The sequence below is a fragment of the Oncorhynchus clarkii genome, chromosome 21, assembly GCF_045791955.1.
Source record: "Oncorhynchus clarkii lewisi isolate Uvic-CL-2024 chromosome 21, UVic_Ocla_1.0, whole genome shotgun sequence".
NCBI classification, from domain to species: Eukaryota; Metazoa; Chordata; class Actinopteri; order Salmoniformes; family Salmonidae; genus Oncorhynchus; species Oncorhynchus clarkii.
Window position 1 is genome coordinate 43,058,321 of NC_092167.1, and position 16,852 is coordinate 43,075,172.

Below are 16,852 nucleotides of genomic sequence, written 5' to 3' on the forward strand. Positions count from 1 at the left end.
TAAAGAAAAACTAACAGGTCTGTGAGAGCCGGAATTCTTACTGGTTGGTAGGTGATCAAATACTTATGTCATGCAATAAAATGCTAATTAATTACTTAAAAATCATACAATGTCATTTTCTGGATTTTTGTTTTAGATTCCGTCTCTCACAGTTGAAGTGTACCTATGATAAAAAGTACAGACCTCTACATGCTTTGTAAGTAGGAAAACCTGCAAAATCGGCAGTGTATCAAATACTTGTTCTCCCCACTGTGTGTGTGTGTATATATATATATATATATATATATATATATATATAGAGAGAGAGATGGGACAACTTTTAGAATGTTTAATATTGTTCTTTGCATAGCATTATTGAAATATTCCCCATGTTGTGATAATGGTGGGCTAACATGACCGTGGTAGTGTCTTGTAAATGCATCATAATGCAGAAAACTCCATGTCCCTACTCTCTAAACACCTGACTGCTTTTAGCTAAACAACTAGAGTGAATAGAGAAAAGCAGGGTCATTATTTACTGGTATATCTTTGCCCTTGAAATGAACGTTTTTCTGAACCTCTGTAGATAACTAGCCTGTTAACCGAGGGGTGAATTTAAAAGGGGTAGATTACAGATATCAGATCACAAAAACGAATGACATGTCATCATCATCATGCAGGTGGACATACCAACAACGTGGACATACCAACAACGTGTAAAGAATATAATGTCAGTAATACAGGTTACAGCATAGTTATTACAAATGATAAAATGCCAACTCATCTGCTCTGAACAGAAGTCATTGGTAGGTGAGGTTAAAACGTAGTCAGCCCTCGACAGAGCCACCATGAAGCTTCATTTGTGCAGTAACATAGAAAGTCCACATGGTGGCAGCAGTCACACTGTTCTGTTAGTGTGCGTCCTCTTCCCAAAAGGCTATACTACTAAAATGCATCCTTCCTTCCTCGAAGTAATCACAGATCTGACATGTCAGAGTTCCGGGGTTGCCATGGTGCCGTGAGGTCGCCTAAGCAGAGAGCTCTGTAAATATGAATGTGGACTGCGGTGTGAGGGAATGGCAGAAACTCACCTCTGTTCCAGACTATTGTTGAGGTGCGTTGGTCTTTTCTGGTGTTTTTATAGCCACCAAAGCATCACCCAGGTGGGTGTTACTCTTTGACAGTGGATGATCCAGCCTAGCTACTTACAGAGGAGACGACATGCCTCTTGCTCTTTCTCCCATCACAGAGGACCGGATCCCTAGCACCATGCCTCAGGACTACCTGGGCTGACGACGTCTCTATCTGTTCCGGTCCCTAGTCCACCTAGTCGTGCTGCTGATCCAGTTTCAACTGTTGACGAATTGACCTCGTCCCGGACCTGCTGTTTTGACTCCCTCTCTCACACCTGCTGTCTCGGCCTCTTAATGCTCGGCTATGAAAAGCCAACGGGCATTTACTCCCGAGGTGCTGACCTGTTGCACCCTCTATAACCACTGTGATTATTATTTTACCCTGCTGGTCATCTATGAACGACTGAACATCTTGAAGAACGATCTGGTCTTAATGGCCATGTACATATATTCTCATATAATCTCCAACCGGCACAGCCAGAAGAGCCTGGTTCCTCTCTAGGTTCCTGCCTTTCTAGGGAGTGTTTCCTAGCCACGTGCTTCTACATCTGCATTGCTTGCTGTTTGGGGTTTTAGTCTGGGTTTCTGTATAAGCACTTTGTGACATCTGCTGATGTAAAAAGGGGCTTTATAAATACATTTGAGTGACCGATGAAGAGCTCTGGGCCTGTCTACCAGAATCTGACTGACGTTTCTCCCTCTCTGATGAAGAGCTCCAGGCCTGTCTACCAGTATCTGACTGACGTTTCTCCCTGACTCTCTGATGAAGAGTCTCCGGGCCTTTCTACCAGTATCTGACTGACGTTTCTCCCTGACTCTCTGATGAAGAGCTCCGGGCCTGTCTACCAGTATCTGACTGACGTTTCTCCCTCTCTGATGAAGAGCTCCAGGCCTGTCTACCAGTATCTGACTGACATTTCTCCCTCTCTGATGAAGAGCTCCAGGCCTGTCTACTGGTATCTGACTGATGTTTCTCTATGCCTGTCTGTATCATCGACACTCCTGCCACTTAAGCTACTGCTACCGGTTGCCTTTCTGAACTGCCTAGACATCTGAAGCTGTGGAAGACCATCAAACAGGAACTGCCAGATCCCTACATTTGTTTTTGTTTTCAAAGCAACTTGGAGATTCTTGTTTGTAATGAAAAGCGCTATATAAATTAAAAGTATTATTATTAGATGAGTGATTACTTCAAGGAAGGGTGCAGAAGAGGGAATTATGTGTTTTGTACTATTTGAACGAGGCCATGGCTTTCATCAGGATGCCCTTTGACCTCTTCTTCATCATGGCACAGTCTCCCTCTCTTTTAAGTCCATATGAGGCTTGTCTTTAGACTCAGACAATGTTCCTGCCTCAGTTAACAGCATATCAATAGGCTTCTGTGATGGCTAGGCTAGACTTAGCAGTTAGCCAGTCTAGCTTTAAGGTAACGGGGTAGAATGTCACTGTCACTGTGTGGGGGTGCAGCGGTGGCTCTTGTAGGTGCCCAGGTGGCGGAAGCTCCTCCCACACTGCTGGCAGCAGTAGGGTGTGGCACCACTGTGAATCCTCTGGTGGGTGTACAGGTTACCCAGCTCCTTGAAGCGCCGCCCACACTGCTGGCACGCGTAGGGACTCTCCCCCGTATGTACCCGCTGGTGTCTCTTTAAGCCGGAGAGCACCGGGAAGCCCTTCCCACACTGGGGGCAGGGGAAGGGGCTCTGGCCTCCGTTGTGCCCCAGCCGGTGACTCTTCAATCGGGCAGCGTGCCGGAACTTCTCCCCACACTCTGGGCATATGAAGGGCTTCTCCCCCGTGTGAATGCGCTGGTGCTGCCGCAGGTTGCCCAGGTAGTTGAAATGGCGGCCGCAATCTCCACACTCGTAACCCCCTTCCACTTTCTTCTCCCTCGTCCCTACTCCTCCCCCGACTCCTCCTCCTCTTGCTAGGCCCATCCCCCTAGCTCCAGAAGGAATGCTCCCTCCTTCAAGCCCCGCCAACCCCCGCTTGGAGTCACTGCTACCCTCTCCCAGAGAGAGGGGAGCAATGGAGGTGGACTGCAGGGCGCTGTGGGTGCCGGTGGTGTCGCCGTGGATCAGTTTGAGGTGCTCCTCTAGGAACAAGGAGTCGGGGCAGAAGGTTCCACACAGTGGGCAGAGGTATGTGTGGGAGGTAAACTGCTGACCTGTGAACAGAGTAGACAGATGTAATGATTATGGTTATTGCACTCTGTCCTCTAGGTCACCAGCGTGCAATAGGAACATGCAGCCAAAGACAATAAGGATGGGTCAGAAGGCTGCACAAAATAACTAAAACAATCAGCACAACGCACTGCACAAAGAAAGACGATGATGAGAGATCAAAAATGAACGATGTATAGGATGCAAATGTTTACGCGTGTCAACTAGGACATCGATCTCCTCTCTCACCCGGTTCTAGTCGATCCACATGGGCCTCCAAAGAACTGTCCCCCTCCCCTCCTGGAGAGCCCTGGGGGTGCAGGGGAAAGTCGGGGCTGTTTGTGTCATGGGAGAGAGGGGCTGGGGGATGCTCCAATCCATCATTCCTTTCTTCTTTTGACTCGTCACCCTCTTCATCATCTTCCTCATCTGGTGTTTTGGCACTCTCCGATTTAGGCTCCCTCATACCTCAGAAAACAAACATATGGTTTGTGTTTAATCACACCCATTTATATAAAAGTACAGAGGTTCTATACAGCCTCTACATAGAAACATAGATACATGCAATGTGGCAGGACTGGATAACATCAGCATATAAATCCCAAAGTTCGTCCCTACTCCATTGCCAATGTTAATATTAGCAGTGATTGATTGGTACAGTGAGTGATTGATGAGGTTAGTGATTAATTGGTGCAGTGAATTTTTGATGAGATTACCTTTCAAATCCGACGTGTACTCCACCCCAGTCATCCACTCATAGTCGTGGATCCGCTTGCTTCCTGATGGTAGCGACATGTCAAATATGTCATCCGTGGCCGAGTCCGATTCCCCGTCCCCATGCCCCGCGTCAGGAATGCCACTGTCCGGCCACAGATGGTTGAGGGAGTGCGGCTGGGAATCGTGGCGGCTGTCCCTGTCGCTACCAGAAGAAGGATTGCTCGGGTCGCTGTCCGTTTCAGCACCCCGTGAATTCTTATCTTTCATCAGATAGTCGCAAATGGCATTGATGTTTTCTTTCTTCACACCAGGCATGGCTGGTTTGGCTTTCTTGTGGTCGTTGTTGTTGTGTTTGCTTCCTGAATGGAAGTCTGCTTTCCTGAATACAGATGCAACCTCGGTGGTCATTCCTCCAGGATACGGGTCCCTACCGTCTATTTGCACCTCTAGTCTCGTTTTTAAGACTTCGATTTCGTCTGTTTTCTCCCGAAGCTCCATTTTCAGAACCCGTATCCTGACGCTGACCATTTTCCTGATTTCGGACAACGCAGTCTCGAGCACCACTGTTATGTTTCTCCCAAGGTGTTCGGTGATGTCGCTCACCGAGCAGAGTAGCTCCTCGTCGGGCTCGAATTCCAATACATCTTCATCGGGTCGCGCTGCAGACACCGGAGTGTCCATGAATGCGTTTTGAGGTTCGGGAGAAAGGCTTATTTCGGTAAAAGTGTGGTCTCTTTTGCGGCTCATATCTTTTGAAGCTCTAGCTAACAGGCTAGCTACTGTGTTCTGAAGATGCTGAAAGACATCCAGCAATGCGCCACAGAGAAGAGTTTCAAGCGCAGATTTCCGTGCAAACGGGTGGTGGATTTGAGAAGTAGCGCCACCCTCCATACACTCCACGAACTACCATGTTTTAGGCATTGATCACACCGACAGTACTATTGCGCAAATGGTACGCAGCATCATCTGGATTTGTGTGCAACCATTTCTGTCAAGCAATGTAGACATGCAGTTTGATGCATACGTTTGATAAATCCAACGTATGAACCACACTGCAACTGCCTCTGCAACACAATGCTGCAAGGCAAAGGCAGCTTCTGGTGTACCACAATGCAATAATACTGTTGGTGTGATCGAGGCGTTAGTCTTTTGTTGTTGTATTTTCTTCGAGCCTGCAGCAGGGGTCAGCATTGACCAAATAGCCACACAATGTGGACCTATTGAATCCATTAGTCTTTCACAGCCGCTCTAAATTCTACGACTTAATACTAGACTCGTCCTTCCTGTCAGAAACGTTATTTAGGTTAATCTACCACATAATTCTATGATGTAACTGTCCATGCCATGAAAGGGAGTTATGGAGGCATATAGGTCGTTCTATATCAGGAGGTCTTTGCCAGAGTACCCCACCCCCCTGCCCCAAAACCCCTCTGAACTAGCCACCAGGCGAAAGTGAGGAGAGGTCTAATACATACACATACACAGCCTGGGGCCTGTTGCACAAAAGTAGAATTAAGACATCCGGGATAAATGACTCAGCTGAGCTCAATGAAGCCAAAACATGTGCGTCCAGGCTTAATTGGTTGCACAAAGACCAAGCCAGGATGAGCAGACACGGATTCATTAAGCCAGGTGAAACCAATCCTGGATAGGTGCGCGCTCACGGCTCACTCAAATAGACCCCGCCACAGATCACAGATTAACTGATTTACCATGGCAACTAGAGCCGCGTACTTTTCCCCGTCGGAAGCACAAATCCTCATGGAGGCATACGAGGAGGTAAAAGATATAATTAAGAAGAAAGGCAACACCGCCACAGTGATAAAGCAAAGAGAAAAAGCGTGGCAAAGTATTGCAGACCGCCTGAATGCGTAAGTAGTGCACAATTACACACTCACCGCTCCGCTGAAACATCACAATTACAATTCAAATATTTAATTCACATCTCCAAAAATGCAGTTGTACTGTAATTATGAAACGGTTAATTTTTTTTATTGAAATGCACTGCAGATATGAGTGAAATTGTGTAAAGTAACTCCATCACACTGTATAAAGCTATGATAAAATTTTTGATATTTTTACTGAAAACAAGACAAAAATACCAAGTAATTTTTTGCAGTGTGACTCCATTAAGTGTGTGTGTGTGTGTGTGTGTGTGTGTGTGTAGATTAAACATGAACGGGCCAAAACGGACATGGCAGCAGGTCAAAATCAAATACAAGAACATTCTGCAGAATGGTATGGTCCCTGACTAATATTTAACAAAGCACAAGCATATATTGTACCCAGAAGGTGCCTGCTCACACATTGTCTGTACTGTTTTAGCAGTGAAAAAGAATACCCACAGACAAGGCACGGGTGGTGGGTCACCAAAGGCTGACCTTACCCCAGCAGAGGACATGGCCTTGGAGCTAAATAAAGGCAGGCCCGTCTTAGAGGGGATCCCTGGGGGGAAAGAGACGAGCATAGGTTCCTCCCAAGATGCCACCCGCTTCATTCAAGGTATGTCCTTCCATCTCTACATGGGATACAACCACATTCATATTGAATCAATTTGGACTGTCTGACTTTGGTTTACCTATTGCCTTGCAGTGTCTGGCAGCACTGTGTTCCTGTTAGAGCCACCAGCACAAGCACCAGACGATGCTGATCCAGTGAGTACTCCATCAAAGGCATACTGTAGGCCTGGCATGTCTTGTCTACTAGCTTCAATATGAATCCGATTAAATGTGATAGGGTGAAGGCCCCAGTGCAGCAGCAACAGCACATGATGGAGACGATGATGAGGAGGAGACCATCTCTCTGGATTCCAGAAGGCATGAGGTATCATGTTAAGACTGTGAAAGTACTATTTACTCTACAATGGTGAGGAGTCCTCATCAAAATCAAAAAATCTAATTTCTTTTACAGGACCCAGATGCTATACAGTGGGAAAACCAGCCTGGCAACATAGTGCGTATTAATAAAAGGACACCACATCCTGCCAAATTCCAGCTGCGCTAATTGTATTGTGTTCACAGAGCTCACAAGCTATCAGAAAGTTGTATGGCAACCACCTCCGGTGCCAAATAGAACTGGCAGACATAGACATTCAGTACAAGAAGAAAAAGATGGAAAATCTTGCACTGGAGTTCGAAATAAAAAAGAGGACAATTAGGAAACTGGACCTTGAAATAAAAAAACTTGAGAGGGAGGTGAGATATGCCTTCAATGTACACTGTATGCTAACTGTAACACAAATGTATTAATCATTATTTTTCTTTCCTCCCCCAGCTCCAAGAAGATGACACAGCTCAAAATAAAAATTAGGTATATTCTCGTAAAGTCAAGTGAGCCATGACATATGAGCTCTTATTGTGAGCACACAGGACGGTGGCATCTTTCTAAGGTTTTTTTTATTTTCCCAGCAATCAGTACAACCAAGTCATCGTTATAAGGCATCGCCCTCTTTTGCCCACCCCCCCCAGCACCAGGTGTGGCCACTAGCCTATATGAAGGCCCAAAATTGTGTGTTCCTTTCTGCTCTGACAATGGCATGCCCATTCGTGCGAGATGTGGTGGATGAAGAAGCACTTGTGCTGAGGAGAGCCTTCAGGTGAGAAAGGGTCTTCAGGGACCGGTTGGACCCACTGGCCTTCCCTGATGACCATCTATATGAAAGATACAGGTTTTCTGCAGATGGCATCAGGTATCTATGCAGACTACTGGGTCCCAGGATTAAGCACCGCACTGCACGGAGCCATGCACTGAGTGTGGAGCAAATGGTTTGTGTGGCCTTGCGCTTTTTTGCTAGTGGAGCCTTCCTGTACTCAGTGGGGGATGCAGAACAGCTGAACAAGGCCACAATTTGCCGCACAATAAGGAGTGTGTGTCTGGCTATCAAAGCATTAGCAGATGTCTTCATCTCCTTCCCTGGCCACAGAAGACTCTGTGACATCAAAGAGGAGTTCTATAGGATTGCAGGTAAGAGGATCTACAAATTACAGGACAACTGTTAACACATAGTAGGATACTCATTACTTTGTGTGACAGGTTTCCCCAATGTCATTGGTGCAGTGGACTGCACACACATAAGGATAAAAGCCCCCTCAGGTGCCCATGAGGCCGATTTTGTGAATAGGAAATCCTTTCACAGCATTAATGTTCAGGTGAACATAACTTTTTGATATTGTCCATTGACGAACACTCTGCATTGCCAGTGATGTGCATTGATTGGTGTAATATTCCTCATCTTATGATTTCAGATGGTCTGCAATGCTGACTGTGTGATCAGCAATGTTGTGGCAAAATGGCCTGGCTCAGTCCATGACTCCAGAATCTTTCGGGCCTCTGAAATCTATCAGTGCCTATCACAAGGTAAGCCACACAACCCCTATTTATAACCATCATGGCTGTGTCAAGAATATCACTGTGTTTATGAGGTAGTAATGATGAGATTTTGTGTTGACAGGTGAATTCTCTGGTGTGTTGCTGGGAGACAGGGGGTATGGCTGCCAGCCTTTTCTCCTGACACCTTTCACAGACCCCCAGGAAGCACAGCAGGCCTACAACCATGCCCATGCCAGGACCAGGGCCAGAGTTGAAATGACCTTTGGCCTCCTGAAGGCACGCTTTCACTGCCTTCACAAATTAAGGGTCAGCCCTGTTAGGGCATGTGATATTACTGTGGCTTGTGCTGTCCTTCACAATGTGGCCTGCCTGAGGAAGGAGAGGGCCCCCAGAGTGCCACCAGCCATGGACTGGGACAATCCGGCAATCTTCCCTGATGACGACAGTGGTCGGCTGCTGAGGGACCAATATGTGTTGAATTATTTTAGTTAGTATGTGTGCTTTCAATTTTGGTTAAATATGTCCTGCGGTGGCAGAGGAATTTGGGTTTTTTTGGGTTCGTTTTTTGACGAATTTGGCCTCTTATGATGTTTGTGCGGTATACTGTGTGTAATACAAGGCTGCAGGGAGGCTACTGCATCCATTCATTTGTCTGTTCAGTTGATGTGTATGGATTTGTCCTGCATTTATTTTAGTGTGCAGACATGCAGGGTGTGTTATACACATTCAAAGGTCTGTATATGTATCATTTTGTATAATATGCTTAGATTCTGTGCTTTCCATCTTGTAGAGTCACTGTGACTTCAGTTTTGAAAGGAGCTGATGGTTTACCTGCTTTGTTTTGTCCTTATTCAATAAAGGAACATAATGTTACACATTGTGTTTTTATATTCATATGGAATGTGTATTTGTTTATATGACAGAGTACTAGGGCCACACTGAAGAAAAAGGATAAAGTCATACATTTATGAGGCTGGTTCTTTCTGCAGAAAAGCTACATATTGTTTTTACAGTTTTGATACTTATGACAATGTGATACTTAATATTCTGGCACATCAGCATGTCTTTGTTTATGAAACCATACTGAAGTACAATTTCACGAAATGCCCCACATCTGTCATTTTAACAACTGTCCTCCTTTAAAACAACTGGTTACAATATTATGACTTGTGTTTCTTTCCCCTCTGTGGCCCTAATATTCTAGCATTTTATATATAGCCTTATAGTCTATGGGAAACTGTAAATTATCTAATGATAGCAACATCATCTAAAAATCATTTTTTATCCAAAATCATTGAAATTAATGATCACAAACGTTTAAATAACAGTGGGTCTAGTTATATGTGATAACAATGTATAGTGAGCAGTGAAATAACTATTGGTTTCCATTTGTGGTGACTGCTGACTGACATTAGGGATGAGATTAAATAGATCCTGGAATTTAGCCTGGTCTGGAGCAGGCTAGCTCCACAGAATAAATCTCCATGGTAATTTATACCATAACATATCCTCCTGCCCCCTATCCATCTTTAGTGCAACCGGATTACGGATCAATTGAGCCAGGATCACCAAGATATCCTGTCTTAATCCCTTATCCTAGTTTTGTGCAACAGGCCCCAGGGTTGGCTTACCGAAATGACATATTGTTTTCCTTATCCTGGAAATAGTCTGACAATATATTGTTTTCCTTACCCTAGAAACAGTCTGTCACGCCCTGATCTGTTTCACCTGTCTTTGTGATTGTCTCCACCCCCTCCAGGTGTCGCCCATCTTCCCCATTATCCCCTGTGTATTTATACCTGTGCTTTCTGTCTGTCTGTTGCCTGTTTGTCTTGTTTGTTCAAGTCTACCAGTGGTTTGTGTCGCAGCTCCTGCTTTTTCCAGTTTCTCATCCTCCTGGTTTTTGACCCTTGCCTGTCCTGTCCTGTCCTGTCCTGTCCTGACTCTGTACCTGACCACTCTGCCTGTCCCTGAGCCTGCCTGCTGTCCTGTACCTGACCACTCTGCCTGTCCCTGAGCCTGCCTGCTGTCCTGTACCTTGGCCTCTATTCTGGATTATTGACCCCTGTCGTTTGCCTGCACCTGTTACAATAAACATGGTTACTTCACACAGTCTGCACTTGGGTCTTACCTTGGTACCTGATACTGACAAGATAAGACAGCAATTCATGCTTTTGTTTACCTGCCCACTGTCTCCAAACCAGTATGTTACTTTGTAATTTGAGTGAACTATCCCTTTAAGGATGAGAAGTGACTAACAGATATTTTGGAGCTTTTGGGATAGCAGGGGGTTAAGAATTTAAATATCATGCTGAATGACAAATCAGTGTGATTACATTTAATTCGCTGAAGCGTCTCGTTAAGGTTTGACTGATACTCTGTGGTTATAGATTGCATCCTAAACCGCGTAGTGAGAAGTGCAATGTATTGATCCAATCCCATAAGTCACACTTTAGAACCTACAATAGCCTACATGTGATTGGTCCATTGATAATGTAAGAGAAATGAATCCAAATGGTTTTCCTCAGGGCATCTGTGGGTGGAGATGTGCCATTGATGTTAATTGCATCACTTTGCTTTCACCAATAAGATATAAAGAAGATATTGTGACTCATCCTGGTTGTGGTAGTTACATTTTGGAAGCACAGCACTCATCTGGAGAACTATATCTTTGAGAGAGGCTTTGTAATACCGGAATCAATCAAATAGATCAGTGCTTTCAACTCATGAATCAAAGTATGCTTACATAAAGCTGAGCTTGGAGTTTTTGAGTTGAAATATTCAGTGAGATGTTACTGTAGGGCTCTCAATTTAACACATTGAGTGACTAATGCACATAGCCACAGTCGGCGACAGCGAGAGAGAGCAACAGATTGAGAGAGAGAAAGAGAGCGAGAGAGCGACAGAGAGAGAGAGAAAGAGAGAGAGTGTGTGTGTCCAGGGGTGATTCTGATTTGACACCGTTCTGTGACAGGAACAACCACACATGTCCTCTGTCAAAGTCAGATCCACTGTGGAAGGAGAGAGAAGGTGACTCTGTCCACTGTGAGTGACAGGTCAGTCTGCTCCTATCCTGTGACATTCTCCCTGAGAGGACAGTTTTCCACCCAGCTAGCCACTGTAAGTGTGACACACAATCCTAACGTCAACCAATGATGGTGGATAAATTTAGATATTTCACTCAGGCTGTTTACCATTGAAAAGAAATGGTCAGTTCCTGGCTGCTTAACGGGGTGGATCTCTTATAGACACCAATGCGATGGCAACTGGGTCTAAACCAGAAACAAAACATACGGACACATTGCTCACACACGCTGGAAAGGAAGCGTCACATGATCAGGGGTGGTACAGTTAAGAAAAAAGGGTTCCAAAAGGGTTCTTCAACTGTCCCCATAGGATAACCCTTTTTGGTTCCAGGGAGAACCTTTTTTGGTTCCACGTAGAACCCTTTCTTGTTCCATGTAGAACCCTCTGTGGAAAGAGAAGAGCTATGAGCTGATAAATCATTTCGGAAAAAGGTGAGAGAAAAAAGTACATTTATAATTTACAACCACTGTCTTGGCATCTCAAGCCATTATAAATTGTAACACAGTACAAAATATACATTATGTTTTGAATTCCATTTGGGACAATGACAAATGGGGAGGAGGCACAACAGTTCTGTGTAGCTTAGTTGGCAGAGCATGGTGCTTGCCATGCCAGGGTTGGGGGTTCAATTCCCATGGGGGACCAGTATTAACATGTATGCACTCACTACTGTAAGTCGCTAGGTGTGAGAAAGGTCTGTTAAACGATGTAAATGTATGACGTCTGGTATGTGCTGACGTTCCATAAAATGACTGTGTGTTACATTTAGACCTGTTGTGTACCAACCAGCATGTGTTGAAAGGTGGCTCTGTTCATAAAGACAACCTAGTCATGTTACAAAAGCCTGTGGTATATATTACCTAACTGCATATGTTCAAGTGCTGCTGTTATGGACAGCACATAACTCAACATGAAGAGGGAAAAAATACAGAAGTCAGACAAATAATTGCTGGATTTGGTTAATATATCATTTATATGCACATAGTTAAAATGAGAAAGGCGCATTAGTAGCAGGGTTAATGCAGTGTACCACACGGTTATTCATTTGTTCGTCACACTCTGTTCCTCTGTCCGAGGCTATGAGGAGAGAGGCACAAATCAGACAGTAGTGTCAGTTCCACTCAAATTGAAACGTTTTACTGTCAAGCTGGCTGTGAGATAATGACAGGTAGCCATAGCGATGTGGAATCAAAAAATAGTTACACATTATTACCATATACCATATATGACCCAACTCCTCTCCATCCAAAACATATGATGAATAGCACACTGTTGTTCCATCCAGTCTGTGTTGTTGTGAGGGGTGTTTTTCCTGTGTAGAGAGTCTGGGAACCGCCTGGTAACCTGTGTTGTGATGGAAAACGGGTAAGTGATGCGCTGTGTACTTCCTCTCTAATGGAAGGGGTTTTATCTCTCTTTGCTGTGTGTGTGTGTGTGTGTGTGTGTGTGTGTGTGTGTGTGTGTGTGTGTGTGTGTGTGTGTGTGTGAGCCTACCAGATTACAGATAATACTTTTTCCTGTTAAGCATTTTGAATCACCATCTCTCACTAATAGCATGCAAAGCACTGGAAAAATACAACTCTCAATACAACTGTTGATTGATGGCTCACGTCATGATGGGCAGAAATACATTTTGAAAGATGGGGACCAAATTGTAATCTTCTCTCCCTTTCCTCTCTACCTGTTGAGTGTAGGGGGCAGTATTTTCATGTTTGGATGAAAAACGTACCCAAATGAAACTGCCTATTTCTCAGGCCCACAATCTAGAATATGCATATAATCGTCAGATTCGGATAGAAAACACTCTAAAGTTTCCAAAACTGTCAAAATATTGTCTGTGAGTATAACAGAACTGATATTGCAGGCGAAAACCTGAGGAAAATCGAACCAGGAAGTGCTGTTTTTCCTGAAACCTCTCTGTTCCATTGCATGCCTTCCCTCCATTCAAAGGGACATCAACCAGATTCCTTTTTCTATGGCTTCCACATGGTGTGAACAGTCTTTAGACATAGTTTCAGGCTTTTATTCTGAAAAATGAGCGAGAACAATCACATCTCGTCAGTGGGTGGCTGGGTGCCAGCAGAGTTTTGCATGCCCAACAGCTTGGAGCAGACATTTTCTCTCTCTCTCCTATTGAAAAAGCTACAGTCCGGTTGAAATATTATCGATTATTTATTGTAAAAACAACCTGAGCATTGATTATAAAAAACGTTTGACATGTTTCTACGAACTTTACGGATACTATTTGGAATTTTCGTCTGCCCGTCATGACCTGCACGAGCCTGTGGATTTCTGAAAAAACGCGCCAACCAAATGGAGGTTTTGGATATAAAAAGTATCTTTATCGAACAAAAGGAACATTTATTGTGTAACTGGGAGTCTCGTGAGTGCAAACATCCAAAGATCATCAAAGGTAAGCAATTCATTTTATTGCTTTTCTGACTTTCGTGACCAATCTACTTTGCTGCTAGCTGTTTGTAATGTTTTGTCTGCTGAGAGAGATGTCCTAACATAAACGCTGGATAGCTTTTGCTGTAAAGCTTTTTGAAATCTGACACGCCAGTTGGATTATCAACAAGCTAAGCTGTGTTTCGCTATATTGCACTTGTGATTTCATGAAAATTGAATATTTTTAGTAATTTAATTTGAATTTGGCGCTCTACAATTCAGCGGATGTTGACGAAAATGATCCCGCTAACGGGATGGGTGCGCCAAGAGGTTTTAAATCTGAGCACACTTGCCAAAATATGTTTGTTTTCTTCCCTTCAGCTCTATCGCTCTCTCATAGATGGGCCAAATCTGTATCACTGATCAAAGTTCAAAGGGCATCCACCTCATGACCTTAATCAGTGAGGCTTATCCCATTCCTTCTTCATTAGATCCCATTCAGCCATTTTCCATGCTCTAGCATTGGGCTATGTAACTATTTGTATAGAATTAATGTTGGTATAAGTCTGACTCATTCAGACAGCAGGCCAGTAGTGACTCTACAGAGGTTACAGGTGATTCTGCCCACTGGCAATGGGCATTAGGTAAATATTTTCCACCTTCAAGCACCCACTTCCAAGCGTCCACAAAACCAGACCCACTTCAGTCACATTCTGGAGACTTTTATCTCCCTCACCAATTTCAAACATCTGCTATCTGAGCAGCTAACCGATCGCTGCAGCTGTACATAGTCTATCGGTAAATAGCCCACCCAATTTTACCTACCTCATCCCCATACTGTTTTTATTTATTTACTTTTCTGCTCTTTTGCACACCAATATCTCTACCTGTACATGACCATCTGATCATTTATCACTCCAGTGTTAATCTGCAAAATTGTAAATATCCGCCTACCTCCTCATGCCTTTTGCACACAATGTATATAGACTCTCTTTTGTTTCTACTGTTATAGACTTGTTAATTGTTTACTCCATGTGTAACTCTGTGTTGTCTGTTCACACTGCTATGCTTTATCTTGGCCAGGTCGCAGTTGCACATGAGAACTTGTTCTCAACTAGCCTACCTGGTTAAATAAAGGTGAAATAAAAATACATTTAAAATTTTTTAAATCAGATGACTCGTCAATGACGTTTGTATTGGAATCCACAAGGGCAAAAGCACACACACACACACACACACACACACACACACACACACACACACACACACACACACACACACACCCTCTCTATCCTCTCCTCTCTATCCCCAGGCCCATCGAGGTTCTTCTGGCTGAGAGGGCACCTCAGTGTGACGCTCACTGACAGGTGAACTGAGTCATTCCAACCAACCATTATGTAAAAATAGACCCTGTCTCTCTCTGCCCAGATATATGACATGGAGGTCCTGTGATGAACATTTAGATTCTATAGTGGATGGGTACCGTCCAATGGACGACATACAGTAGGTTAGCTAATGGTTTTCTGCTAAAGTCTCACACCATTTCAGTGAATAAGAGCTGAGAGGTGTCCGTCTAGTCAAATACTGTACAGCTTGGCAGTTGTTATGTACATATTGTTGTTTTATTCCTTTTGCTTATTTTCTGAATAACTGTAAGATGTAAATATTGTGTCGTTCCTGGAAGCTGTTGACGTAGTGATAACCAAAAGATACCTGTGTTGTCTCTGATATACTGTATCTCTCATGAATACAGAGACATCTCACTTTCAGTTTAACAAGGTTTATGTCTTTCTTCCTCTGGTTTCTTTTATTCATTGAACCTTTATTTAACTAGGCAAGTCATTTAATAACAAATTCTTATTTAAAATGACGGCCTACCCCGGCCAAACCCTAATGACACTGGGCCAATTGTGTGCTTCCCTATGGGACTCCCAATCACGGTCGGTTGTGATACAGCCTGAAATCGAGCCAGGGTCTGTAGTGACGCCTCTAGCACTGAGACACAGTGCCTTAGACCGCTGCACCACTCAGGAGCCACTCTTCTCTTCCTGCTTCCTAGAATATTAGATCATCCTCTTTCAATTATCTCTCCTGTCCCTTTACAACATCAGACCCCGCCCACTGGGCCAATAATCCAATCAGGTTCTGCCCGTAGGTCCTAATGCACCACAGAGGGGATTAAGTAGAAGTTGCCTCTAATCACTGATACAGAATCAGATAATGTGGTTAAGGTTAGGATTCGGGTTAGGGTATGGTGATCCTAGATCTGTGGTAAAGCTGGCGTACCACCCTCCTACTTGTCCCTGATGGCATGAGTAGCAATACAGAGTTGGGACTGGACATTGTCTACTCCTCTATATCAACAGTAATGTGATGGCCATAGAAGTACCATAACTCAGAAAGAAAACATTCAGCGTTACCATGGCAGCTCCCATTACGCCCAGTCGTGACCTTCCACGATCCCACCTCAGTGATTCGATCATATTCGCATGGGTATTATAGCCCCAAATGTAATTCTGACATAGTGCTGTAATGAGCACATCAATCTGGACAACGTCCAGCCAGCACCGTAGGGAGTAGCTACAGATGTAGGATCTTCATTTGAGCCAGTTTGCTACATCAGGAAAATAATCCTGCAGGAACAATAAATGTGAATTTTGATGTGGATTATAATTAATGGACATTTCTGTAGGGGTTGATATCTTTTCGTAAGGGAAAATCAAGTCTGAAAATTCACAATGAAAATGACAAACTTCAGAAACCTTTTAAACCTAAAATACACTAAACCTTTTACATTTCCTGCATTTCGAATTAAGAGCGTACATCTGTAGCAGCTTTGGAATTGGATATCAGGGATGGGGAGGACATACACGAAATATACAAAACTCAGCGATGCAATCTCCATAGACAAACATTGGCAGTAGAATGGCCTTTACTGACGGGGTTAGTGACTTTCAACATGGCACCGTCATTGGAGGACAGATTTGGTGGAGGAGGAATAATGGTCTTGGGCTGTTTTTCATGGTTCGGGCCCCTTTAGTTCCCCTTAGTGAAGAGAAA

At 44.1% G+C, this 16,852-nt stretch overlaps 2 protein-coding genes across 2 annotated transcripts; one reads left to right on the top strand and one right to left on the bottom strand.

Annotated features, from left to right (window-relative positions):
- Positions 1 to 317: 317 nt before the first annotated feature.
- Positions 318 to 4,879, bottom strand: LOC139379475 (zinc finger protein 16-like). Its single transcript, XM_071122292.1, has 3 exons — positions 3,988 to 4,879; positions 3,521 to 3,739; positions 318 to 3,276 (listed from the first exon to the last, which is right to left on the bottom strand). The coding sequence occupies exons 1-3, from the start codon at positions 4,877 to 4,879 to the stop codon at positions 2,561 to 2,563; spliced, it is 1,827 nt and encodes a 608-aa protein (XP_070978393.1). The 3' UTR covers positions 318 to 2,560.
- A 741-nt stretch (positions 4,880 to 5,620) lies between these two features.
- On the top strand, positions 5,621 to 9,188 carry LOC139379476 (myb/SANT-like DNA-binding domain-containing protein 4). Its single transcript, XM_071122293.1, has 11 exons — positions 5,621 to 5,859; positions 6,156 to 6,226; positions 6,314 to 6,490; positions 6,581 to 6,642; positions 6,725 to 6,811; positions 6,899 to 6,940; positions 7,009 to 7,182; positions 7,262 to 7,297; positions 7,396 to 7,951; positions 8,233 to 8,344; positions 8,439 to 9,188. The coding sequence occupies exons 1-8, from the start codon at positions 5,702 to 5,704 to the stop codon at positions 7,295 to 7,297; spliced, it is 807 nt and encodes a 268-aa protein (XP_070978394.1). The 5' UTR covers positions 5,621 to 5,701; the 3' UTR covers positions 7,396 to 7,951; positions 8,233 to 8,344; positions 8,439 to 9,188.
- The last annotated feature ends 7,664 nt before the right edge of the window (positions 9,189 to 16,852 follow it).